We start from the raw sequence: 27,500 nt of genomic DNA, 5'->3' as shown, positions 1-27,500 counted from the left end.
GGAAGGGAGAGAGAGAGAGGCAGTGGGGAAAGGAGAGAGAGGGAGGCAGTGGGGAAGGGAGAGAGAGGGAGGCAGTGGGGAAGGGAGAGAGAGGGAGGCAGTGGGGAAGGGAGAGAGAGGGAGGCAGTGGGGAAGGGAGAGAGAGAGAGAGGCAGTGGGGAAGGGAGAGAGAGAGAGGCAGTGGGGAAGGGAGACAGAGAGAGGCAGTGGGGAAGGGAGAGAGAGAGAGGCAGTGGGGGAGAGAGAGAGAGAGGCAGTGGGGAAGGGAGAGAGAGAGGCAGTGGGGAAGGGAGAGAGAGAAAGGCAGTGGGGAAGGGAGACAGAGAGAGGCAGTGGGGAAGGGAGAGAGAGAGAGGCAGTGGGGGAGAGAGAGAGAGGCAGTGGGGAAGGGAGAGAGAGGGAGAGCGAGGCAGTGGGGAAGGGAGACAGAGAGAGGCAGTGGGGAAGGGAGAGAGAGAGAGAGGCAGTGGGGAAGGGAGACATAGAGAGGCAGTGGGAAAGGGAGACAGAGAGAGGCAGTGGGGAAGGGAGACAGAGAGAGGCAGTGGGGAAGAGAGACAGAGAGAGAGGCAGTGGGGAAGGGAGACAGAGAGAGGCAGTGGGGAAGGGAGACAGAGAGAGGCAGTGGGGTAGGGAGACAGAGAGAGGCAGTGGGGAAGGGAGACAGAGAGAGAGAGTGAGGCAGTGGGGAAGGGAGACAGAGAGAGAGAGAGGCAGTGGGGGAGAGAGAGAGAGAGGCAGTGGGGAAGGGAGAGAGAGAGGCAGTGGGGAAGGGAGAGAGAGAAAGGCAGTGGGGAAGGGAGACAGAGAGAGGCAGTGGGGAAGGGAGAGAGAGAGAGGCAGTGGGGGAGAGAGAGAGAGGCAGTGGGGAAGGGAGAGAGAGAGGCAGTGGGGAAGGGAGAGAGAGAAAGGCAGTGGGGAAGGGAGACAGAGAGAGGCAGTGGGGAAGGGAGAGAGAGAGAGGCAGTGGGGGAGAGAGAGAGAGGCAGTGGGGAAGGGAGAGAGAGGGAGAGCGAGGCAGTGGGGAAGGGAGACAGAGAGAGGCAGTGGGGAAGGGAGAGAGAGAGAGAGGCAGTGGGGAAGGGAGACATAGAGAGGCAGTGGGAAAGGGAGACAGAGAGAGGCAGTGGGGAAGGGAGACAGAGAGAGGCAGTGGGGAAGGGAGAGAGAGAGAGGCAGTGGGGAAGGGAGACAGAGAGAGGCAGTGGGTAAGAGAGACAGAGAGAGAGGCAGTGGGGAAGGGAGACATAGAGAGGCAGTGGGGAAGGGAGACAGAGAGAGGCAGTGGGGTAGGGAGACAGAGAGAGGCAGTGGGGAAGGGAGACAGAGAGAGAGAGTGAGGCAGTGGGGAAGGGAGACAGAGAGAGAGAGAGGCAGTGGGGAAGGGAGACAGAGAGCGAGGTAGTGAGGAAGGGAGAGAGAGGGAGAGTGAGCGAGGCAGTGGGGAAGGGAGAGAGAGAGAGGCAGTGGGGAAGGGAGAGAGAGGGAGAGCGAGGCAGTGGGGAAGGGAGACAGAGAGAGGCAGTGGGGAAGGGACAGAGAGAGAGGCAGTGGGGAAGGGAGAGAGAGAGAGGCAGTGGGGAAGGGAGAGAGAGGGAGGCAGTGGGGAAGGGAGACAGAGAGAGGCAGTGGGGGAGAGAGAGAGAGGCAGTGGGGAAGGGAGAGAGAGGGAGAGCGAGGCAGTGGGGAAAGGAGACAGAGAGAGGCAGTGGGGAAGGGAGAGAGAGAGAGAGGCAGTGGGGAAGGGAGACAGAGAGAGGCAGTGGGGAAGGGAGACAGAGAGAGGCAGTGGGGAAGGGAGACAGAGTGAGGCAGTGGGGAAGGGAGAGAGAGAGAGGCAGTGGGGAAGGGAGACAGAGAGAGGCAGTGGGGAAGGGAGACAGAGAGAGAGGCAGTGGGGAAGGGAGACAGAGAGAGGCAGTGGGGAAGGGAGACAGAGGAAGAGAGAGAGCGAGCTAGTGAGGAAGGGAGACAGAGAGTGAGCGAGGCAGTGGGGGATGGAGACAGAGGAAGAGAGAGGCAGTGGGGAAGGGAGACAGAGGAAGAGAGAGGCAGTGGGGAAGGGAGACAGATGAAGAGAGAGAGAGAGCTAGTGAGGAAGGGAGACAGAGAGCGAGCGAGGCAGTGGGGAAGGGAGACAGAGGAAGAGAGAGAGAGAGGCAGTGGGGAAGGGAGACAGAGGAAGAGAGGGAGAGGCAGTGGGGAAGGGAGACAGATGAAGAGAGAGAGTGAGGAAGGGAGACAGAGGGAGAGCGAGGCAGTGGGGAATGGAGACAGAGGAAGAGAGAGAGAGAGGCAGTGGGGAAGGGAGACAGATGAAGAGAGAGAGAGAGCTAGTGAGGAAGGGAGACAGAGGAAGAGAGAGAGAGAGGCAGTGGGGAAGGGAGACAGAGAAAGAGAGAGAGAGGCAGTGGGGAAGGGAGACAGATGAAGAGAGAGAGTGAGGAAGGGAGACAGAGGGAGAGCGAGGCAGTGAGGAATGGAGACAGAGGAAGAGAGAGAGAGAGGCAGTGGGGAAGGGAGACAGATGAAGAGAGAGAGTGAGGAAGGGAGACAGAGAGAGAGCGAGGCAGTGGGGAAGGGAGACAGAGAGAGGCAGTGGGGAAGGGAGACAGAGAGAGGCAGTGGGGTAGGGAGACAGAGAGAGGCAGTGGGGAAGGGAGACAGAGAGAGAGAGTGAGGCAGTGGGGAAGGGAGACAGAGAGAGAGAGAGAGGCAGTGGGGAAGGGAGGCAGAGAGCGAGGTAGTGAGGAAGGGAGAGAGAGGGAGAGCGAGCGAGGCAGTGGGGAAGGGAGACAGAGAGAGGCAGTGGGGAAGGGAGAGAGAGAGGCAGTGGGGAAGGGAGAGAGAGGGAGAGCGAGGCAGTGGGGAAGGGAGACAGAGAGAGGCAGTGGGGAAGGGACAGAGAGAGAGGCAGTGGGGAAGGGAGAGAGAGGAAGGCAGTGGGGAAGGGAGACAGAGAGAGGCAGTGGGGAAGGGAGACAGAGAGAGAGAGAGAGGTAGTGCGGAAGGGAGACAGAGAGAGAGAGAGAGGTAGTTGGGAAGGGAGACAGAGAGAGAGAGAGAGAGAGAGGCAGTGGGGAAGGGAGACAGAGAGAGAGAGGCAGTGGGGAAGGGAGACAGAGAGAAAGAGCGAGGTAGAGACAGAGACAGAGAGAGAGCGAGGCAGTGGGGGATGGAGACAGAGGAAGAGAGAGAGAGGTAGTGGGGAAGGGAGACAGAGAGAGAGAGAGAGGCAGTGGGGAAGGGAGACAGAGAGAAAGAGCGAGGTAGTGAGGAAGGGAGACAGAGAGAGAGTGAGGCAGTGGGGGATGGAGACAGAGGAATAGAGAGAGAGAGGCAGTGGGGAATGGAGAGAGAGGGAGAGCGAGCGAGGCAGTGGGGAAGGGAGACAGAGGAAGAGAGAGAGAGAGAGGCAGTGGGGAAGGGAGACAGAGGAAGAGAGAGAGCGAGCTAGTGAGGAAGGGAGACAGAGAGAGTGCTAGGCAGTGGGGAAGGGAGACAGAGGAAGAGAGCGAGAGAGGCAGTGGGGAAGGGAGACAGAGGAAGAGAGAGAGCGAGCTAGTGAGGAAGGGAGACAGAGAGTGAGCGAGGCAGTGGGGGATGGAGACAGAGGAAGAGGAAGAGACAGGCAGTGGGGAAGGGAGACAGAGGAAGAGAGAGGCAGTGGGGAAGGGAGACAGATGAAGAGAGAGAGAGAGCTAGTGAGGAAGGGAGACAGAGAGAGAGCGAGGCAGTGGGGAAGGGAGACAGAGGAAGAGAGAGAGCGAGCTAGTGAGGAAGGGAGACAGAGAGCGAGCGAGGCAGTGGGGAAGGGAGACAGAGGAAGAGAGAGAGAGAGGCAGTGGGGAAGGGAGACAGAGGAAGAGAGAGAGAGGCAGTGGGGAAGGGAGACAGATGAAGAGAGAGAGTGAGGAAGGGAGACAGAGAGAGAGCGAGGCAGTGGGGAATGGAGACAGAGGAAGAGAGAGAGAGAGGCAGTGGGGAAGGGAGACAGATGAAGAGAGAGAGTGAGGAAGGGAGACAGAGAGAGAGCGAGGCAGTGGGGAATGGAGACAGAGGAAGAGAGAGAGAGAGGCAGTGGGGAAGGGAGACAGAGGAAGAGAGAGAGAGAGCATCCCAGCTGCTGTGTTAGCTACAGTACATTACTACAGTACATTACTACAGTACATTACTACAGTACATTACTACAGTATACACTACAGTACATTACTACAGTACATTACTACAGTACATTACAATTCCATACATTACTACAGTACATTACTACAGTACATTACTACAGTATACACTACAGTACATTACTACAGTACATTACTACAGTACATTACTACAGTATACACTACAGTACATTACTACAGTACATTACTACAGTACATTACAATTCCATACATTACTACAGTACATTACTACAGTACATTACTACAGTACATTACTACAGTACATTACAATTCCATACATTACTACAGTACATTACTACAGTACATTACTACAGTACATTACCACAGTACATTACTACAGTACATTACTACAGTACATTACTACAGTACATTACCACAGTACATTACCACAGTACATTACTACAGTACATTACCACAGTATACACTACAGACTACTGATGTCACTGTTCACTGTCTGGACTCTGCTGCAGCTCCTGGCTGTTTACACCAAAGATATCTATGGTTTAACAGTATATATATATATATAAATACAGTGTAAAAACTGAGTGTACAGGACATTAAGAACACCTGCTCTTTCCATGACATAGACTGACCAGGTGAATCCAGGTGAAAGATATGATGTCTTATTGATGTCACATGTTTAATGCACTTCAATCAGTGTGGATGAAGGGGAGTAGAGAGGTTAAAGAAGGATTGTTAAGCCTTGAGACAACTGAGACATGGATTGTGTCTGTGTGCCATTCAGCAGGTGAATGGGCAAGACAAAAGATTGAAGTGCCTTTGAATGGGGTATGATAGTAGGTACCAGGCGCACCAGTGTCAAAAACTGCAGTGTTGCTGGGTTTTTCCACACAGTTTCCTGTGTGTATCAAGAATGGTCCACCACCCAAAGGACATCCAGCCAACTTGATACAACTGTGGGAAGCATTGGAGTCAACATGGGCCAGCATTCCTGTGGAACGCTTTCAACACCTTGAAGAGTCCATGTCCTGATGAATTAAGGCTGTTCTGAGAGCAAAATGAGCTGCATCTCAATATTAGGAAGGTGTTCTTAATGTTTTTTACAGTCAGTGTATATAATGGACTATCCAGGTATGACTAAACTGTTATCCTGATGTAACACGGTGGCCTAGCCTAACCATGGCCTAGCCTAACCGTGGCCTAGCCTAACCGTGACCTAGCCTAACCGTGGCCTAGCCTAACCGTGACCTAGCCTAACCGTGGCCTAGCCTAACCGTGACCCAGCCTAACCGTGGCCTAGCCTAACCGTGGCCTAGCCTAACCGTGACCTAGCCTAACCGTGACCTAGCCTAACCGTGGCCTAGCCTAACCGTGGCCTAGCCTAACCGTGGCCTAGCCTAACCGTGACCTAGCCTAACCGTGTCCTAGCCTAACCGTGGCCTAGCCTAACCGTGACCTAGCCTAACCGTGGCCTAGCCTAACCGTGACCTAGCCTAACCGTGACCTAGCCTAACCGTGGCCTGGCCTAACCGTGGCCTAGCCTAACCGTGGCCTAGCCTAACCGTGACCTAGCCTAACCGTGGCCTGGCCTAACCGTGGCCTAGCTCATCTTAATCTGCTGCATTTCAAATGTAGGATCAACCCTGTCGGTGTTACCAAGGAATCTGTGTCTGGGCAGGTGCATAAGGAAGACACCTTCTAATGTTCACGTCTAGGCTAGTATCAAAAACACTTTCTATTTGCTGTGATTTGAGGTTGAAAATGCCCTCAAATGGCCCCAGCTCTCACACAACAGCAAGAACACACCATGTCAGAGAAGAGGCTCAGGCAGATCTTAAAACTCAAATTTTATTACAATATTTAAGTAAAAAGTACAGATGAAGAATCTTAATTTGATCACAGTGTTGCAGGATAATGCAATGCAGGAAATGTAGAACTTGTAGTGGTATTTGAGGTTTAAAATGGCTTCTGAAGTTTGTAATTTCCACTTTGAAATTTCCGATTTGATTTTCCCTTATGAAAAATGTGTCAACCCCAACAAAAATATCCATTAATTATAAACCATGTATTAATTCACGTTTCCTGTTGCAGCAGGATAATTTTCCTGCTGTAGCAAACTGTCTCAAATTAAGATCCTACATCGGTACAAGTACAGGCCTACACAGTATATCAAAAGAGTCAATAAAGCCTCACAGGAACAGTTTGTTTGCTGTAAAGACTGGTATTCCTCAGTCGTCGGTGTACATATAGCATTCTAGCCAGGTGACACAAAGCAAACGTGAGCCGGGGATGTAGTCCTTTTGAAGACTGTCAGAGAACGTTGGCAGCAATGCTTGTTACACTTCCCCTATGTTGAAACAAGGTCTTTCTTACTGTGTGTGCTGGAGTGCATCGACCTGTGTGTGTGTGTGTGTGTGTGTGTGTGTGTGTGTGTGTGTGTGTGTGTGTGTGTGTGTGTGTGTGTGTGTGTGTGTGTGTGTGTGTGTGTGTGTGTGTGTGTGTGTGTGTGTGTGTGTGTGTGTGTGTGGACATGTGCATGAATGCGTGTGTGTGTGTGTGTATGCGCTCAATTTTGTGTGTGTCTCTGTCAAATATTTGCCTGCGGTCTTGGGGCTCAGGGTTCTGCTAGAAGGGAAAACAAAGAGTTCACAGCCCAGGTGATAAAAGACAGGAAGAGTGGAGAGAATAGAGAGATGGAGTGAGAGAATGAGGGAATGAAAGAAAGACAGAGAGAGATGAGATGAAAGAGGGAGAGAGGGAGCTGAAGAAGGCGGGCCAGGTTGAAGCAGGTTGGATGGAGGGGACAGAGAGGACACAGTCCCGAACCTCTCTCCCCTCTCCAGTGATAAATGTGTGTGATGAACGACTCTAGCCTCTACACGCAGTATTAATTAGCTGTATGAACTCCTGTGAACCCTCAGCACGGGGATCCTCCAGCCTTTCAACTCCTCAATCACACACACACACACACACACACACACACACACACACACATAGTTACACACACACACACACACACACACACATAGTTACACATACACACACACACACATAGTTACACACACACATACACCCATACCCACATAGTTACATACACACACACACACACACACACACACACACACACACACACACCCACATAGTTACACACACACACACACCCACATAGTTACACATACACACACACACACACACACACACACACATAGTTACACATACACACGCACACACACACACACACACACACACACACACACACATATAGTTACACACACACACCCACACACACACTCCCACATAGTTACACATACACCCATACCCACATAGTTACATACACACACACACACACACACACACACACACACACACACACACACACACACACACACACACACACACACACACACACACATAGTTACACACACACACATACACCCACATAGTTACACACACACGCGCGCGCACACCCACCCACCCACCCACCCACACACACACATAGTTACACACATACATGCGTACACTCGCACAGCGACAGACACTCTGACACACACACACACGCACAGTCACACACAAATTAAATTGTATTGGTTGCACACACACTTACCCACACTCACTGTCTTTCCCCCACCATGCACACACGTGTACCCTCTTGGAAAGAATAGAGACAGATGGGTATAGCCCCTTTCTGAGAGAGAGAGAGAGGGGGGGGGCACACACGCGGTTCCCAAATTTAAGAACTTCTGGCTTGCGTTCTTATTGGATTTCCCTGGAAGTGTTTGTGGGGGTGGACAAAGTGTGTTTATGTCTGCCTGTCTGTGTGTGTGCATGCATGTGTGTAAGCTCAACCATTATATGTTCTCTCACACTTCTCTTACTCTTTCCTCTACAGGTGATGAAGGAGACAACTTCTATGTGATTGACCAAGGAGAAGTGGATGTAAGTTTCCCATTGGCTTATTCATTCCTCCCCTCTCCACTCCCCTACATACTCCCCAGGTCATTCTCAGTCACCTTACCTGGTCAAATAAGGGTTAATAAAGCAGTGTTAACCAAACCTCTCTACGAGTACCTCCAGTCCTCATTGGAAAGACCTCCAGTCCTCATTGGAAAGACCTCCAGTTCTCATTGGAAAGACCTCCAGTTCTCATTGGAAAGACCTCCAGTCCTCATTGGAAAGACCTCCAGTCCTCATTGGAAAGACCTCCAGTCCTCATTGGAAAGACCTCCAGTTCTCATTGGAAAGACCTCCAGTCCTCATTGGAAAGACCTCCAGTCCTCATTGGAAAGACATTCAGTTCTCATTGGAAAGACCTCCAGTTCTCATTGGAAAGACATCCAGTTCTCATTGGAAAGACCTCCAGTTCTCATTGGAAAGACCTCCAGTTCTCATTGGAAAGACCTCCAGTTCTCATTGGAAAGACCTCCAGTTCTCATTGGAAAGACCTCCAGTTCTCATTGGAAAGACCTCCAGTTCTCATTGGAAAGACCTACAGTCCTCATTGGAAAGACCTCCAGTTCTCATTGGAAAGACCTCCAGTTCTCATTGGAAAGACCTCCAGTCCTCATTGGAAAGACCTCCAGTCCTCATTGGAAAGACCTCCAGTTCTCATTGGAAAGACCTCCAGTTCTCATTGGAAAGACCTCCAGTTCTCATTGGAAAGACCTACAGTCCTCATTGGAAAGACCTCCAGTCCTCATTGGAAAGACCTCCAGTCCTCATTGGAAAGACCTCCAGTCCTCATTGGAAAGACCTCCAGTCCTCATTGGAAAGACCTCCAGTTCTCATTGGAAATACCTCCAGTTCTCATTGGAAAGACCTCCAGTTCTCATTGGAAAGACCTACAGTCCTCATTGGAAAGACCTCCAGTCCTCATTGGAAAGACCTCCAGTCCTCATTGGAAAGACCTCCAGTCCTCATTGGAAAGACCTTCAGCCAGTTCTCATTGGAAAGACCTCCAGTTCTCATTGGAAAGACCTCCAGTTCTCATTGGAAAGACCTCCAGTTCTCATTGGAAAGACCTTCAGCCAGTTCTCATTGGAAAGACCTCCAGCCAGTTCTCATTGGAAAGACCTCCAGTTCTCATTGGAAAGACCTCCAGTTCTCATTGGAAAGACCTCCAGTTCTCATTGGAAAGACCTCCAGTCCGCATTGGAAAGACCTCCAGTTCTCATTGGAAAGACCTCCAGTTCTCATTGGAAAGACCTCCAGTTCTCATTGGAAAGACCTCCAGTCCTCATATGAAAGACCAGTTCTCATTGGAAAGACCTCCAGTCCTCATTGGAAAGACCTCCAGTTCTCATTGGAAAGACCTCCAGTTCTCATTGGAAAGACCTCCAGTTCTCATTGGAAAGACCTCCAGTCCTCATTGGAAAGACCTCCAGTCCTCATTGGAAAGACCTCCAGTCCTCATTGGAAAGACCTCCAGTTCTCATTGGAAAGACCTCCAGTTCTCATTGGAAAGACCTCCAGTCCTCATTGGAAAGACCTCCAGTCCTCATTGGAAAGACCTCCAGTCCTCATTGGAAAGACCTTCAGCCAGTTCTCATTGGAAAGACCTCCAGTTCTCATTGGAAAGACCTCCAGTTCTCATTGGAAAGACCTCCAGTTCTCATTGGAAAGACCTCCAGTCCTCATTGGAAAGACCTCCAGTCCTCATTGGAAAGACCTCCAGTCCTCATTGGAAAGACCTCCAGTTCTCAGTCCAGTTCTCATTGGAAAGACCTCCAGACCTCCAGTTCTCATTGGAAAGACCTCCAGTTCTCATTGGAAAGACCTCCAGTCCTCATTGGAAAGACCTCCAGTTCAGTCCTCATTGGAAAGACCTCCAGTTCTCATTGGAAAGACCTCCAGTCCTCATTGGAAAGACCTCCAGTCCTCATTGGAAAGACGAGAGAGAGACAAGAAAATCATCCCTCTTTTTTAAGAAGGAAAAATCATCATACCTTCCTACCTCTACACCACACATACCTTCCTACCTCTACCCCACACATACCTTCCTACCTCTACCCCACACATACCTTCCTACCTCTACACCACACATACCTTCCTTCTTACCTCTACTTCACACAGACCTTCCTACCTCTACCTCACACATACCTTCCTCTACCTCACACCTACCTCTACCTCACACAGATCTACCTACCCATACCTCACACAGATCTACCTACATCTACCTCACACATACATACCTACCCATACCTCACACAGACCTACCTACCTCTACCTCACACAGTCCTACCTACCTCTATCGTACACAGACCTACCTACCTTTACCTAACACAGACCTACCTACCTCTAACGTACACAGACCTACCTACCTCTACCTAACACAGACCTACCTACCTCTACCGTACACAGACCTACCTACCTCTACCTCACACATACCTTCCTACCTCTACCTCACACATACCTTCCTACCTCTACCCCACACATACCTTCCTACCTCTACCCCACACATACCTTCCTACCTCTACCTCAGACAGTCCTACCTACCCATAACTCACACAGACCTACCTACCTCTAACTCACACAGACCTACCTACCTCTACCGTACACATACCTACCTACCTCTACCTAACACTTCTACCTACCTCTACCTCACACAGTCCTACCTACCTCACACACACCTACCTACCTCTACCTCACACCTACCTCTACCTCAACATACCTACCTACCCATACCTCACACAGGCCTACCTACCGCTACCTCACACAGACCTACCTACCTCTACCGTACACATACCTTCCTACCTCTACCTCAGACAGTCCTACCTACCCATAACTCACACAGACCTACCTACCTCTACCTCACACAGACCTACCTACCTCTACCGTACACATACCTACCTACCTCTACCTAACACATCTACCTACCTCTACCTCACACAGTCCTACCTACCTCACACACACCTACCTACCTCTACCTCACACCTACCTCTACCTCAACATACCTACCTACCCATCCTACCTCACACCTCACACAGACCTACCTACCTCTACCTCACACAGTCCTACCTACCTCTACCTCACACAGTCCTACCTACCTCTACCTCACACAGTCCTACCTACCTCTACCTCACATGCCGTCCTACCTCTACCTCACACCTACCTCTACCTCACACAGACCTACCTACCTCTACCTCACACAGACCTACCTACCTCTACCTCACACAGTCCTACCTACCTTTACCTCACAAAGACTTCATCATCACAATAGGACACCCTCATTCATGCAGATCACCAAAGCTAAAAACATACTTCACATTGGTCAACTGTACTGCTGTTTGTGTTAAATGATGATGAGCACTGGCCTGGGGTCTTTTCTGACTTCATTGACTTGCGGTCTGGTCACGCTAGTGTGGGGCCCAGACACGCTCTGAACGCCACACAATGACAACAGTCAGAACACCTTTTTGTTTTAGGAACCCGAAGCGACAAAGAGATAGAGTTAAGTGGAGAGATAAAAAAGAAAAAAAACAGATGGAAAATCAAACAGGAAACAACCTTATCGGTTTAGGATGAAGGGAGAGGGAGGGAGAGGAGACGTAAGGTAACCAGAGAGGACTGGGTCCAGGTGGGTGAGCTCCGCTGAGCGAGAGAGAGGAGAGAGGGATAAGGTGTGAATGAGAGGGAGAGAGAAAGAGAAGGGGTGGTGGAGAGGGTTGGAGCGATGGTGCCCTGATACAGCAGGTCTACCTACTGGTCCGGGTGGGCGAGCTCCACTGAGCGTATCAGAGAGCCCAGTTAGACCCAGACAGAGATGGATGGATGAGTGGAGAGAGAGGGATAAGGGAGTGGAGGAGAGGGATAAGGGAGTGGAGGAGAGGGATAAGGGAGTGGAGGAGAGGGATAAGGGAGTGGAGGAGAGGGGGATAAGGGAGTGGAGGAGAGGGAGGGAGTGGAGGAGAGGGAGAGAGAGGCATAAGGGAGTGGAGGAGAGGGAGAGAGAGGGATAAGGGAATGGAGGAGAGAGAGAGAGGGATAAGGGGTAAGGGAGAGAGAGGGATAGGGATAAGGGAGTGGAGGAGAGGAGAGGGATAAGGGGTGAAGGAGAGGGAGAGAGAGCAATAAGGGAGTGGAGGAGAGAGAGAGAGGGATAAGGGAATGGAGGAGAGAGAGAGAGGGATAAGGGGTAAGGGAGAGAGAGGGATAGGGATAAGGGAGTGGAGGAGAGGAGAGGGATAAGGGGTGAAGGAGAGGGAGAGAGAGCGATAAGGGAGTGGAGGAGAGAGAGAGAGGGATAAGGGAGTGGAGGGGAGGAGAGGGAGAGAGAGAGAGAAGAGATGGGGTAGAGAGAGAGAGAGGGAGAAGGAGGGGGATAAGGGAGTGGAGGAGAGGGAGAGAGAGAGAGAGAAGGGAGTGGAGGAGAGAGAGAGAGGGATAAGGGAGTGGAGGGGAGGAGAGGGAGAGAGAGAGAGAAGGGGTGGGGTAGAGAGAGAGAGAGGGGGATAAGGGGGATAAGGGAGTGAAGGAGAGGGAGAGAGAGAGAAGGGGTGGGGTAGAGTGAGTGCCCTGATACAGCAGGTCTACCTACCACTGGGACAACATTAAAGGGAATGGGAAAGATCAGCAGTGGCACAGTTGATTTATTTTTTAATTTGGGATTGATGTTGAAGGATGAAGACTCATCTTGACATTAGACTACTTTTGTGTTCTCAAAGCGTCTGACAACCTTTAGATTTTGGAGTGAACTGGAATGGTGACGGCAGCCATGACTGTGGAGAAAGGTTATGTTCATTAGTGCACATCGTAGCAACACATTCTAAAAGGTTCTGCAACAGAAAATGAAAAAGAGCATTGTACAAATCCAGGTATAGTCCCTCGGCGGCAGGTAGCCTGGCGGGTAGGAGAGTTGGGTCAGTAACCGAAAGGGGACAAAGTCGTTCTGCCCCTGAGCAAGGCAGTTAACCCACTGTTCCCGTGCACCGATGTCGATTAAGGCAGTCCCACTGCACCTCTCTGATTCAGAGGGGTTGGGTTAAATGCAGAAGACACATTTCAGTTGAATGTGTTCAGTTGTACAACCCTACTTGTTCCAGTCTGTTTTTTTTCTTCATTTGGTGCCTAATGAAGACAACCCAGTTGTTCCTGTAGATGTTTAAACACTGGTTGTTTACCCAAGCCTCCCACAACTCCCTCTGCTATCTACCGTGTAAATCCCTGAGGGTTCTGTTTTAAAGACCTGATAAAGGGATAGTGACTCAATGGAGGCATTCTAGTGGAAGTACATTCCTCTGTTTATCTTTTCCCCTCTTTTGTTTCATTCTGTCTCTCTTATTTACTTGTTCTTACACCATTTTAAAGTAGTCCTGTGTGATATGGTAACTTCATTTTCAGAAATAATGTCTTGTTCTTTTCTTCTTCCGTATTATTACATAAGTCATTGTGTGTGTGGAGCAGTTGTTCCCATATGCACACACACACACACACACACACACACACACACACACACACACACACAATGTACCTCCAACATTGCTCCCTGACAGAATCTAAATGTCTCCCACCACACCCAATCACCTCCCTCCCTTCCTCCCTCCCTCCACAGTAGAGTGAGGAGAGATGGATATGTGAGCTACATAACCCTCTCCTCTCTCTCCTCTCTCTCCTCGTCCCCCTGTAGTAAGCAGCAGTATCAGTCCTCTATCATATCATAGCTGTGCTCCCAGAGGTGGCTGGCTGGGGATCAGCATCACATTCTGGCTGCCACCAGAGAATCTGGAACATCCACTCCCCAGGCCAAGCCCTGTCAGCCTGCACCCATCCCAGCCAAGCCCTGTCAGCCTGCACCCATCCCAGCCAAGCCCTGTCAGCCTGCACCCATCCCAGCCAAGACCTCAGAGATGTGGCTCAGTGCTGAGGCTCTCTGTTTCTCTCTTTATACTCCACTATTTCTCTATTCGTCTCTCTCTTTCCCTCTCTCTCCTCTCTCTCTCTCTCTCCCTCCCTCTTCACCTCTCTCTCTCCACCTCTCTCTCTCTCCCTCTCCACCTCTCTCTCTCCCCTCCCTCTCTTTCTCTCTCTCTGTCTCCACCTCTCTCTCTCCACCTCTCTCTCCCTCTCACTCTACCTCTTTCTATCTTTCCCTCTCTTATCTATCTCTCTCTATCCCGCTATCTCCCTCCCCCTCCCTCTCCCTCTCTCCAACTCTCCCTCTCTCTCCACATCTATCTATCTATCTATCTATCTATCTATCTATCTATCTATCTATCTATCTATCTCTCCCTCTCTCTCTCCCCTCTCTCTCTCCCCTCTCTCGCTCTCTCTCCCCTCTCTCTCCCCTCCCTCTCTCTCTACCTCCCTCCCTCTCTCTCCACCCCCCTCTCTCTCCACCTCTCTCTCTCCACCTCTCTCTCTCTCTCTCTCTCTCTCTCTCCCACTGTCGATCTATCTATCTATCTCTCGCTCTCTATCTATCTCTCTTTCTCGCTCCCCTCCAACTTAAAACAGAGCGCTCTGCTCAGTGCTGTATGTGTGTGTGTGTGAAACCTCCCATCGTAGTGTAGGGTCCATTAAACTGTGGTGATGATGTCTTTCATTAGGCGGAATGTAAATCTACCGTTGACTGGGGGAGAAGTGAAATTGCTGCTGGTGTTAACGCCACACACACAAGTATGCACACGCGGAAACACACACACACACATGCTAGTGCACACACATGCACGCAAGCCCACACACAAATGCCTCAGTGTGTACTGGGACATTCCACTTTGTGTCTAGTAATATGTGATTTTATGATAACCCTCAATAGGTCCTAGCCCACGACAAGCCCTTTATCCATACTGATGATAACCCTCAATATGTCCTAGCCCATGACAAGCCCTTTATCCATACTGATGATAACCCTCAATAGGTCCTAGCCCAAGACAAGCCCTTTATCCATACATATGATAACCCTCAATATGTCCTAGCCCAATACAAGCCCTTTATCCATACTGATGATAACCCTCAATATGTCCTAGCCCACGACAAGCCCTTTATCCATACTGATGATAACCCTCAATATGTCCTAGCCCAATACAAGCCCTTTATCCATACTGATGATAACCCTCAATATGTCCTAGCCCAAGACAAGCCCTTTATCCATACTGATGATAACCCTCAATATGTCCTAGCCCACGACAAGCCCTTTATCCATACTGATGATAACCCTCAATATGTCCTAGCCCAATACAAGCCCTTTATCCATACTGATGATAACCCTCAATATGTCCTAGCCCAATACAAGCTCTTTATCCATACTGATGATAACCCTCAATATGTCCTAGCCCAATACAAGCCCTTTATCCATACTGATGATAACCCTCAATATGTCCTAGCCCAAGACAAGCCCTTTATCCATACTGATGATAACCCTCAATATGTCCTAGCCCAATAGAAGCTCTTTATCCATACTGATGATAACCCTCAATATGTCCTAGCCCACGACAAGCCCTTTATCCATACTGATGATAACCCTCAATATGTCCTAGCCCACGACAAGCCCTTTATCCATACTGATGATAACCCTCAATATGTCCTAGCCCAATACAAGCTCTTTATCCATACTGATGATAACCCTCAATATGTCCTAGCCCACGACAAGCCCTTTATCCATACTGATGATAACCCTCAATATGTCCTAGCCCACGACAAGCCCTTTATCCATACTGATGATAACCCTCAATATGTCCTAGCCCACGACAAGCCCTTTATCCATACTGATGATAACCCTCAATATGTCCTAGCCCAATACAAGCTCTTTATCCATACTGATGATAACCCTCAATATGTCCTAGCCCACGACAACCCAGCTCAGACCATCCAGCCCAAACCCTCCTCATGTATTTGATGGCCAGATTAAAAAAGAAAAGCTGTGGACTAAATCAAATCTTATTTTATCACATACACATGGTTAGCAGATGTTATTGGTCACATACACATGGTTAGCAGATGTTATTGGTCACACACACATGGTTAGCAGATGTTATTGGTCACATACACATGGTTAGCAGATGTTATTGGTCACATACACATGGTTAGCAGATGTTATTGGTCACATACACATGGTTAGCAGATGTTATTGGTCACACACATGGTTAACAGATGTTATTGGTCACACACACATGGTTAGCAGATGTTATTGGTCACATACACATGGTTAGCAGATGTTATTGGTCACATACACATGGTTAGCAGATGTTATTGGTCACATACACATGGTTAACAGATGTTATTGGTCACATACACATGGTTAGCAGATGTTATTGGTCACACACACATGGTTAGCAGATGTTATTGGTCACATACACATGGTTAGCAGATGTTATTGGTCACATACACATGGTTAGCAGATGTTATTGGTCACATACACATGGTTAACAGATGTTATTGGTCACATACACATGGTTAGCAGATGTTATTGGTCACATACACATGGTTAGCAGATGTTATTGGTCACATACACATGGTTAGCAGATGTTATTGGTCACATACACATGGTTAGCAGATGTTATTGGTCACACACATGGTTAGCAGATGTTATTGGTCACATACACATGGTTAACAGATGTTATTGGTCACATACACATGGTTAGCAGATGTTATTGGTCACATACACATGGTTAGCAGATGTTATTGGTCACATACACATGGTTAGCAGATGTTATTGGTCACATACACATGGTTAGCAGATGTTATTGGTCACATACACATGGTTAGCAGATGTTATTGGTCACATACAGATGGTTAGCAGATGTTATTGGTCACATACACATGGTTAGCAGATGTTATTGGTCACATACACATGGTTAGCAGATGTTATTGGTCACATACACATGGTTAACAGATGTTATTGGTCACATACACATGGTTAACAGATGGTATTGGTCACATACACATGGTTAACAGATGTTATTGGTCACATACACATGGTTAGCAGATGTTATTGGTCACATACACATGGTTAGCAGATGTTATTGGTCACACACATGGTTAGCAGATGTTATTGGTCACACACATGGTTAGCAGATGTTATTGGTCACACACATGGTTAGCAGATGTTATTGGTCACACACATGGTTAGCAGATGTTATTGGTCACACACATGGTTAGCAGATGTTATTGGTCACACACATGGTTAGCAGATGTTATTGGTCACATACAGATGGTTAGCAGATGTTATTGGTCACATACACATGGTTAGCAGATGTTATTGGTCACATACACATGGTTAGCAGATGTTATTGGTCACATACACATGGTTAGCAGATGTTATTGGTCACATACACATGGTTAGCAGATGTTATTGGTCACACACATGGTTAGCAGATGTTATTGGTCACATACACATGGTTAACAGATGTTATTGGTCACATACACATGGTTAGCAGATGTTATTGGTCACATACACATGGTTAGCAGATGTTATTGGTCACATACACATGGTTAGCAGATGTTATTGGTCACATACACATGGTTAGCAGATGTTATTGGTCACACACATGGTTAGCAGATGTTATTGGTCACATACACATGGTTAACAGATGTTATTGGTCACATACACATGGTTAGCAGATGTTATTGGTCACATACACATGGTTAGCAGATGTTATTGGTCACACACATGGTTAGCAGATGTTATTGGTCACACACATGGTTAGCAGATGTTATTGGTCACACACATGGTTAGCAGATGTTATTGGTCACACACATGGTTAGCAGATGTTATTGGTCACACACATGGTTAGCAGATGTTATTGGTCACACACATGGTTAGCAGATGTTATTGGTCACATACAGATGGTTAGCAGATGTTATTGGTCACATACAGATGGTTAGCAGATGTTATTGGTCACACACATGGTTAGCAGATGTTATTGGTCACACACATGGTTAGCAGATGTTATTGGTCACATACACATGGTTAGCAGATGTTATTGGTCACATACACATGGTTAGCAGATGTTATTGGTCACATGCACATGGTTAGCAGATGTTATTGGTCACACACATGGTTAGCAGATGTTATTGGTCACACACATGGTTAGCAGATGTTATTGGTCACATACACATGGTTAACAGATGTTATTGGTCACATACACATGGTTAGCAGATGTTATTGGTCACATACACATGGTTAGCAGATATTATTGGTCACATGCACATGGTTAGCAGATGTTATTGGTCACATACACATGGTTAGCAGATGTTATTGGTCACATACACATGGTTAGCAGATGTTATTGGTCACACACATGGTTAGCAGATGTTATTGGTCACACACATGGTTAGCAGATGTTATTGGTCACACACATGGTTAGCAGATGTTATTGGTCACACACATGGTTAGCAGATGTTATTGGTCACACACATGGTTAGCAGATGTTATTGGTCACACACATGGTTAGCAGATGTTATTGGTCACATACAGATGGTTAGCAGATGTTATTGGTCACATACAGATGGTTAGCAGATGTTATTGGTCACACACATGGTTAGCAGATGTTATTGGTCACACACATGGTTAGCAGATGTTATTGGTCACATACACATGGTTAGCAGATGTTATTGGTCACATACACATGGTTAGCAGATGTTATTGGTCACATACACATGGTTAGCAGATGTTATTGGTCACATACACATGGTTAGCAGATGTTATTGGTCACATACACATGGTTAGCAGATGTTATTGGTCACATACACATTGTTAGCAGATGTTATTGGTCACACACATGGTTAGCAGATGTTATTGGTCACACACATGGTTAGCAGATGTTATTGGTCACACACATGGTTAGCAGATGTTATTGGTCACACACATGGTTAGCAGATGTTATTGGTCACACACATGGTTAGCAGATGTTATTGGTCACATACAGATGGTTAGCAGATGTTATTGGTCACATACAGATGGTTAGCAGATGTTATTGGTCACACACATGGTTAGCAGATGTTATTGGTCACACACATGGTTAGCAGATGTTATTGGTCACATACACATGGTTAGCAGATGTTATTGGTCACATACACATGGTTAACAGATGTTATTGGTCACACACACATGGTTAGCAGATGTTATTGGTCACATACACATGGTTAGCAGATGTTATTGGTCACACACATGGTTAGCAGATGTTATTGGTCACACACATGGTTAGCAGATGTTATTGGTCACACACATGGTTAGCAGATGTTATTGGTCACACACATGGTTAGCAGATGTTATTGGTCACATACAGATGGTTAGCAGATGTTATTGGTCACACACATGGTTAGCAGATGTTATTGGTCACACACATGGTTAGCAGATGTTATTGGTCACACACATGGTTAGCAGATGTTATTGGTCACATACAGATGGTTAGCAGATGTTATTGGTCACATACAGATGGTTAGCAGATGTTATTGGTCACATACAGATGGTTAGCAGATGTTATTGGTCACACACATGGTTAGCAGATGTTATTGGTCACACACATGGTTAGCAGATGTTATTGGTCACATACACATGGTTAGCAGATGTTATTGGTCACATACACATGGTTAACAGATGTTATTGGTCACACACACATGGTTAGCAGATGTTATTGGTCACATACACATGGTTAGCAGATGTTATTGGTCACATACACATGGTTAGCAAATGTTATTGGTCACATACAGATGGTTAGCAGATGTTATTGGTCACACACATGGTTAGCAGATGTTATTGGTCACACACATGGTTAGCAGATGTTATTGGTCACATACACATGGTTAGCAGATGTTATTGGTCACATACACATGGTTAGCAGATGTTATTGGTCACATACACATGGTTAACAGATGTTATTGTTCACACACACATGGTTAGCAGATGTTATTGGTCACATACACATGGTTAGCAGATGTTATTGGTCACATACACATGGTTAGCAAATGTTATTGGTCACATACACATGGTTAGCAGATGTTATTGGTCACATACACATGGTTAGCAGATGTTATTGGTCACATACACATGGTTAGCAGATGTTATTGGTCACATACACATGGTTAGCAGATGTTATTGGTCACATACACATGGTTAGCAGATGTTATTGGTCACACACACATGGTTAGCAGATGTTATTGGTCACATACACATGGTTAGCAGATGTTATTGGTCACATACACATGGTTAGCAGATGTTATTGGTCACATACACATGGTTAGCAAATGTTATTGGTCACATACACATGGTTAGCAAATGTTATTGGTCACATACACATGGTTAACAGATGTTATTGGTCACATACACATGGTTAGCAGATGTTATTGGTCACATACACATGGTTAGCAGATGTTATTGGTCACATACACATGGTTAGCAGATGTTATTGGTCACATACACATGGTTAGCAGATGTTTATTGGTCACATACACATGGTTAGCAGATGTTATTGGTCACATACACATGGTTAGCAGATGTTATTGGTCACATACACATGGTTAGCAGATGTTATTGGTCACATACACATGGTTAGCAGATGTTATTGGTCACATACACATGGTTAGCAGATGTTATTGGTCACATACACATGGTTAGCAGATGTTATTGGTCACACACATGGTTAGCAGATGTTATTGGTCACATACACATGGTTAGCAGATGTTATTGGTCACATACACATGGTTAACAGATGTTATTGGTCACATACACATGGTTAACAGATGTTATTGGTCACATACACATGGTTAGCAGATGTTATTGGTCACATACACATGGTTAGCAGATGTTATTGGTCACACACATGATTAGCAGATGTTATTGGTCACATACACATGGTTAACAGATGTTATTGGTCACATACACATGGTTAGCAGATGTTATTGGTCACATACACATGGTTAGCAGATGTTATTGGTCACATACACATGGTTAGTAGATGTTATTGGTCACACACATGGTTAGCAGATGTTATTGGTCACATGCACATGGTTAGTAGATGTTATTGGTCACACACATGGTTAGCAGATGTTATTGGTCACATACACATGGTTAGCAGATGTTATTGGTCACATACACATATTTAGCAGATGTTATTGCGGTGTAGTGAAATGCTTGTGTTCCTTGCGCCAACAGTGCAGTAATATCTAACAATACACAACAATACAAGTAAAATAATGGAATTAAGAAATGTATAAATATTAGGATGTGAAATGTAGGAGTGGCGTTGCCAGGTTAGTCGAGGTCATTTGTAAAGTGACATTGCATAGGTAATAAACAGCGAGTGGGTGCCGGCTAGTGATGGCTATTTAACAGTCTGATGGCCTTTTTCAGTCTCTGAGTACCAGCTTTGATGCACCTGTACTGACCTCTCCTTCTGGATGACAACAGGGTGAACAGACAGTGGCTCTGGTGGTTGTTGTCCTTGATGATCTTTTTGCCCTTCCTGTGACATCGGATGCTGTAGGTGTCCTGGAGAACAGGTAGTTTGCCCCCGGTGATGCGTTGGGCAGACCGCACCACCCTCTGGAGAGCCTTGTGGTTGCGGGCGGTGCAGTTGCCGTACCAGGTGGTGATACAGCCCGACAGGATGCTCTCAGTGGTGCATCTGTAAAAGTTAGTGAGGGTCTTAGGGACCAACCTGAATTTCAGCCTCCTGAAGTTGAAGAGGTGCTGTTATGCCTTCTTCACCACACTGTCTGTGTGGGTGGACCATTTCCGAATGTCAGTGATGTGTACGCCGAGGAGCTTTTCACCCTCTCCACCGTGGCTCCATCAATGTGAATGGGGGCGTGCTTGCTCTGCTGTTTCCTGAAGTCCGTGATCACGTCCTCCCGGTAGGCTGTCTTGTCGTTCTTGGTGATCAAGCCCACTACTGTTGTCATCTAGAAACTTGATGATTGAGTTGGAGGCATGTATGGCCACGCAGTCATGGGTGAACAGGGAGTACAGGAGGGGGCTGAGCATGCACCCTTGTGGGTTCCCTGTGTTGAGGATCAGCGGAGTGGAGATGTTGTTTCCTACCTTCACCACCTGGGGGCGGCCCGTCAGGAAATCCAGGACCCAGATGCACAGGGCGGGGTTCAAACCCAGGGCCCCGAGCTTAATGATGAGTTTGGAGGGTACTAGGGTGTTGAAGGCTGAGCTGTAGTCAATGAACAGCATTCTTACATAGGTATTCCTCTTGTCCATATGGGATCAGGCAGTGTGCAGTGCGATGACGATTGCATCATCTGTGGATCTTTTGGGGCGGTAAGCAAATTACTGTGGGTTTTAGGGTGTAAGGTATGGTGGAGGTGATATGATCCTCTCAAAGCACTTCATGATGACAGAACTGAGTGCTACGGGGCGGTAGTCATTTAGTTCAGTTACCTTAGCTTTCTTGGGAACAGGAACAATGGTGGTCATCTTGAAGCATGTGGAGACAACAGACTGGGATAGGGATTGATTGAATATGTCCTAAACACTCCATCCAGCTGGTCTGCGCATGCTCTGAGGATGCGGTTAGGGATGTCATCTGGACCATGGGATCATTATGGGATCATTCACCTGTCGACCATGGGATCATTCACCTGTGGACCATGGGATCATTCACCTGTGGACCCTGGGATCATTGTGAGATCATTCACCTGTGGACCATGGGATCATTATGGGATCATTCACCTGTGGACCATGGATCGTTGTGAGATCATTCACCTGTGGACCATGGGATCATTGTGGGATCATTCACCTGTGGGCCATGGGATCATTATGGGATCATTCACCTGTGGACCATAGGATCATTCACCTGTGGACCATGGGATCATTATGGGATCATTCACCTGTGGACCATGGGATTATTGTGAGATCATTCACCTGTGGACCATGGGATCATTATGGGATCATTCACCTGTGGACCATGGGATCATTGTGGGATCATTCACCTGTGGACCATGGGATCATTGTGGGATCATTCACCTATGGACCATGGGATCATTCACCTGTGGACCATGGGATCATTGTGAGATCATTCACCTGTGGACCATGGGATCATTGTGGGATCATTCACCTGTGGACCATAGGATCATTATGGGATCATTCACCTGTGGACCATAGGATCATTATGGGATCACTTCACCTGTGGACCATGGGATCATTGTGGGATCATTCACCTGTGGACAATGGGATCATTCACCTGTGGACCCTGGGATCATTGTGAGATCATTCACCTGTGGACCATGGGATCGTTCACCTGTGGACCATGGGATCATTGTGAGATCATTCACCTGTGGACCATGGGATCATTATGGGATCATTCACCTGTGGAACATGGGATCATTGTGAGATCATTCACCTGTGGACCATGGGATCATTATGGGATAATTCACCTGTGGACCATGGGATCATTGTGAGATCATTCACCTGTGGACCATGGGATCATTCACCTGTGGACCATGGGATCATTGTGAGATGATTCACCTGTGGACCATGGGATCATTCACCTGTGGACCATGGGATCAATGTGAGATGATTCACCTGTGGACCATGGGATCATTGTGGGATCATTCACCTGTGGACCATGGGATCATTATGGGATCATTCACCTGTGGACCATGGGATCATTATGGGATCATTCACCTGTGGACCATGGGATCATTATGGGATCATTCACCTGTGGAATGGGATCATTGTGGGGTCATTCACCTGTGGGCCATGGGATCATTATGGGATCATTCACCTGTGGACCATGGGATCATTGTGAGATCATTCAGCTGTGGACCATGGGACCATTGTGAGATCATTCACCTGTGGACCATGGGACCATTGTGGGATCATTCACCCCACTCTCAGATCTCCCCCCCTCTCTCTCTCCTTCCCTCCTTCTCTATCTTTCTCCTCCTTCTTTCCTTCTCTCAGTGTTATTAAGTCAACAAGTGGATTGTGTGTCAACAGGTGAAACTGTATCTGCGGACTGAAAGGGGCTCTGTGAGGCCGTATTGTGTGTGTGTGTGTGTGTGTGTGTGTGTGTGTGTGTGTGTGTGTGTGTGTGTGTGTGTGTGTGTGTGTGTGTGTGTGTGTGTGTGTGTGTGTGTGTGTGTGTGTGTGTGTGTGTGTGTGTGTGTGTGTGTGTGTGTGTGTGTGTGTGTGTGTGTGTGTAAGCTAAGTAGGCCATACAGTGACCGCAGTTCTGGGTTGTGTGTGAGAGAGGCCGAGCAAGAGTGAGAGATTTGGGTGTTTAAGTCCACCACAGCTTTCCCACCTCCATCACCCCTTAATCAAAGGGAAGTCACACACACCACAGACGGAGAGAGAGAGAAGGGAGGGAGAGAGAGATAGGAGAGATAGAAGGCTTTTAGTGTCCCTTCCTCTGGCTTAGAGGGGATCAAATGCTCAGGGGGGTCCAGCCATCAGAGCTAAGACCCAGGAAACAAGGAGGGGGGAGAGATGGAGGGATGGGGATTGAGGGGAAGAGGACATTTGGGGTAAGGAGGAAGAGGGGGAACAAGAGACCAGATATAGAGATATATGGATTAAGTAGATCAAAAGGGGAGGGCGAAGGGAGAGAAAAACAGAAGGGGAGAGGAGGGTGAATGGGGTAGAGGTGTGAGTGGGTTGGAAAGGGGAACAGGAGAGATGTGGGGAGAAAGGAGGTAGAGGTGTGAGTGGGCTGGAAAGGGAAACGAGAGAGATGTGGGGAGAAAGGAGGTAGAGGTGTGAGTAGCCTGGAAAGGGAAATGGGAGAGATGTGGGGAGAAAGGAGGTAGAGGTGTGAGTGGGCTGGAAAGGTAAACGAGAGAGATGTGGGGAGAAAGGAGGTAGAGGTGTGTAGTGGAGACAGCCGTCCGGTCTGGGAGGGACCTCTGTGTTTGACCCTATAATGGAGGGTAATGATCCATGGTGAGGGAGTCGTGTTCACACCCATGTCCACCTCTACCCTGAGCCCTGTCTGTAACTAGAGACCCTAATCCCTCACACTAACCCCTCACATTAACCCCTCACACCCCTCCTCACACTCACCCTAACCCCTCTTCCTAACCGCACACACACACCTCAACCTCACACTAACCCCTCACAGCCCTCCTCACACTTACTGACCTCACTACAAAGAGTTCCAAGTAGGGCCTGGTTTCATATGAGTGGACTATAGCCACGGCCCAACATGTATGGCAGCAGCAGACTAAGGGGACTAGAACTAGGACTGTGTCCTGGTCAGGTCACATGGTCAGGTAAAACACTTGGTCCTAGCTAAGGAGGTAGGATCTTAAAGAGGCTTCTGAAGTTTCTCATTTCCAGGCTTGAGTTTGTCTTAACTAAAAATGGATCAACCCCTACAAAATGCGATAATGCAACACAATAATTCCCATTTCCTGTTGCTGCAGGATTATTAGGATCCTATTCTCTGATTGGCCAATTCAGTGGAGATACTTTTGTTCAGAAAGTCCAATCATGCCTTTTCTGTGAAATGTGATGAAATGTGATGATCTTACAGTAAGTGTTATGTTGACCAACAATATGCCCATGTAGCTACATACATTACCCACACACAGTATTGTGGGAGGCTGTTACAGCCCACGGAAGCCCCTCTCACAGTATCTGTCTGTCTGTGTGTGTGTCTCTCTCTCCAGGTATATGTGAACGGAGAGTGGGTGACCAGTATTGGGGAGGGGGGCAGCTTTGGGGAGCTGGCCCTGATCTACGGGACCCCCCGAGCCGCCACCGTCAAGGCCAAGACTGACATGAAGCTGTGGGGCATCGACCGGGACAGCTACCGACGCATCCTCATGGTACAGATACACACACACACACACACACACACACACACACACACACACACACACATACACACACACACACACACACGACCGGGACAGCTACCGACGCATCCTTATGGTACAGATACACACATGTAGAAACACACACACACACACACACACACACACACACACGACCAGGACAGCTACCGACGCATCCTCATGGTACAGATACACACACACACACACACACACACACACACACACACACACACACACACACACACACACACACACACACACGACCGGGACAGCTACCGACGCATCCTTATGGTACAGATACACACATGTAGAAACACACACACACACACACACACACACACACACACGACCAGGCCAGCTACCGACGCATCCTCATGGTACAGATACACACATGTAGAAACACACACACACACACACACACACACGACCAGGACAGCTACCGACGCATCCTCATGGTACAGATACACACATGCAGAAACACACACACACACACACACACACACACACACACACACACATGACCAGGACAGCTACCGACGCATCCTCATGGTACAGATACACACATGTAGAAACACACACACACACACACACACACACACACACGACCAGGACAGCTACCAACGCATCCTCATGGTACAGATACACACATGTAGAAACACACACACACACACACACACACACACACGACCAGGACAGCTACCAACGCACCTAATGGTACAGGCTAAGCACACACAAGCGCACACACACGCAAGTGCACACACACACACGCACACACATACACACACACATACACAGAAAGGCATAAACAGACGCACAACCGTAGCTGCTACTGACACATCCTCATAGTACATAAGAGACACACATACAGTACACCTGGCACAGCTGTCCTCTGCCTCTGTTCAGACACCAACCTGTCTGACTCTACTGCCTCTGTCCAGACACCAACCTGTCTGACTCTACTGCCTCTGTCCAGACACCAACCTGTATGACTCTACTGCCTCTGTCCAGACACCAACCTGTCTGACTCTACTGCCTCTGTCCAGACACCAACCTGTCTGACTCTACTGCCTCTGTCCAGACACCAACCTGTCTGACTCTACTGCCTCTGTCCAGACACCAACCTGTCTGACTCTACTGCCTCTGTCCAGACACCAACCTGTCTGACTCTACTGCCTCTGTCCAGACACCAATCTGTCTGACTCTACTGCCTCTGTCCAGACACCAACCTGTCTGACTCTACTGCCTCTGTCCAGACACCAACCTGTCTGACTCTACTGCCTCTGTCCAGACACCAACCTGTCTGACTCTACTGCCTCTGTCCAGACACCAATCTGTCTGACTCCCAAGGCCCTTAGCCTCTGGAGAGTTTCTGCAGTCTATTGTGTCAGATCCAATTGCCTTGGATTGTTCTGTCTTAACACAGACCACCCTCTCCTCCTCAACCAGTGCACTCAGTACAGCAGAGAAACAGTAGCCTGTCTAACACAGACCACCCTTCACACAGATCACCCTCTCCTCCTCAACCACTGCACTCAGTACAGCAGAGAAACAGTAGCCTGTCTAACACAGACCACCCTTCACACAGACCACCACCCACCAAGTGTGGGTTTGTTCTCATGTGGCTGGACTGGCTGC

The 27,500-nt window shown here is 48.1% G+C and overlaps 1 protein-coding gene across 1 annotated transcript in view; it reads left to right on the top strand.

Moving 5' to 3' along the window:
* The window catches only part of LOC139401960 (cAMP-dependent protein kinase type I-beta regulatory subunit-like), a 41,014-nt gene that overhangs the window by 13,069 nt on the left and 445 nt on the right, over nt 1–27,500 (top strand). Inside the window, exons 3-4 of the mRNA XM_071145985.1 lie at nt 8,032–8,078; nt 25,698–25,856. Of these exons, the coding sequence (XP_071002086.1) occupies nt 8,032–8,078; nt 25,698–25,856 (206 nt within the window). The remainder of the gene's footprint in view (nt 1–8,031; nt 8,079–25,697; nt 25,857–27,500) is intronic.

This window comes from Oncorhynchus clarkii, unplaced genomic scaffold (assembly GCF_045791955.1).
Source record: "Oncorhynchus clarkii lewisi isolate Uvic-CL-2024 unplaced genomic scaffold, UVic_Ocla_1.0 unplaced_contig_11361_pilon_pilon, whole genome shotgun sequence".
Lineage (NCBI taxonomy): Eukaryota > Metazoa > Chordata > Actinopteri > Salmoniformes > Salmonidae > Oncorhynchus > Oncorhynchus clarkii.
Note: the sequence above shows the minus strand (reverse complement) of the source record. Positions and strands in the feature narration are given on the sequence as shown.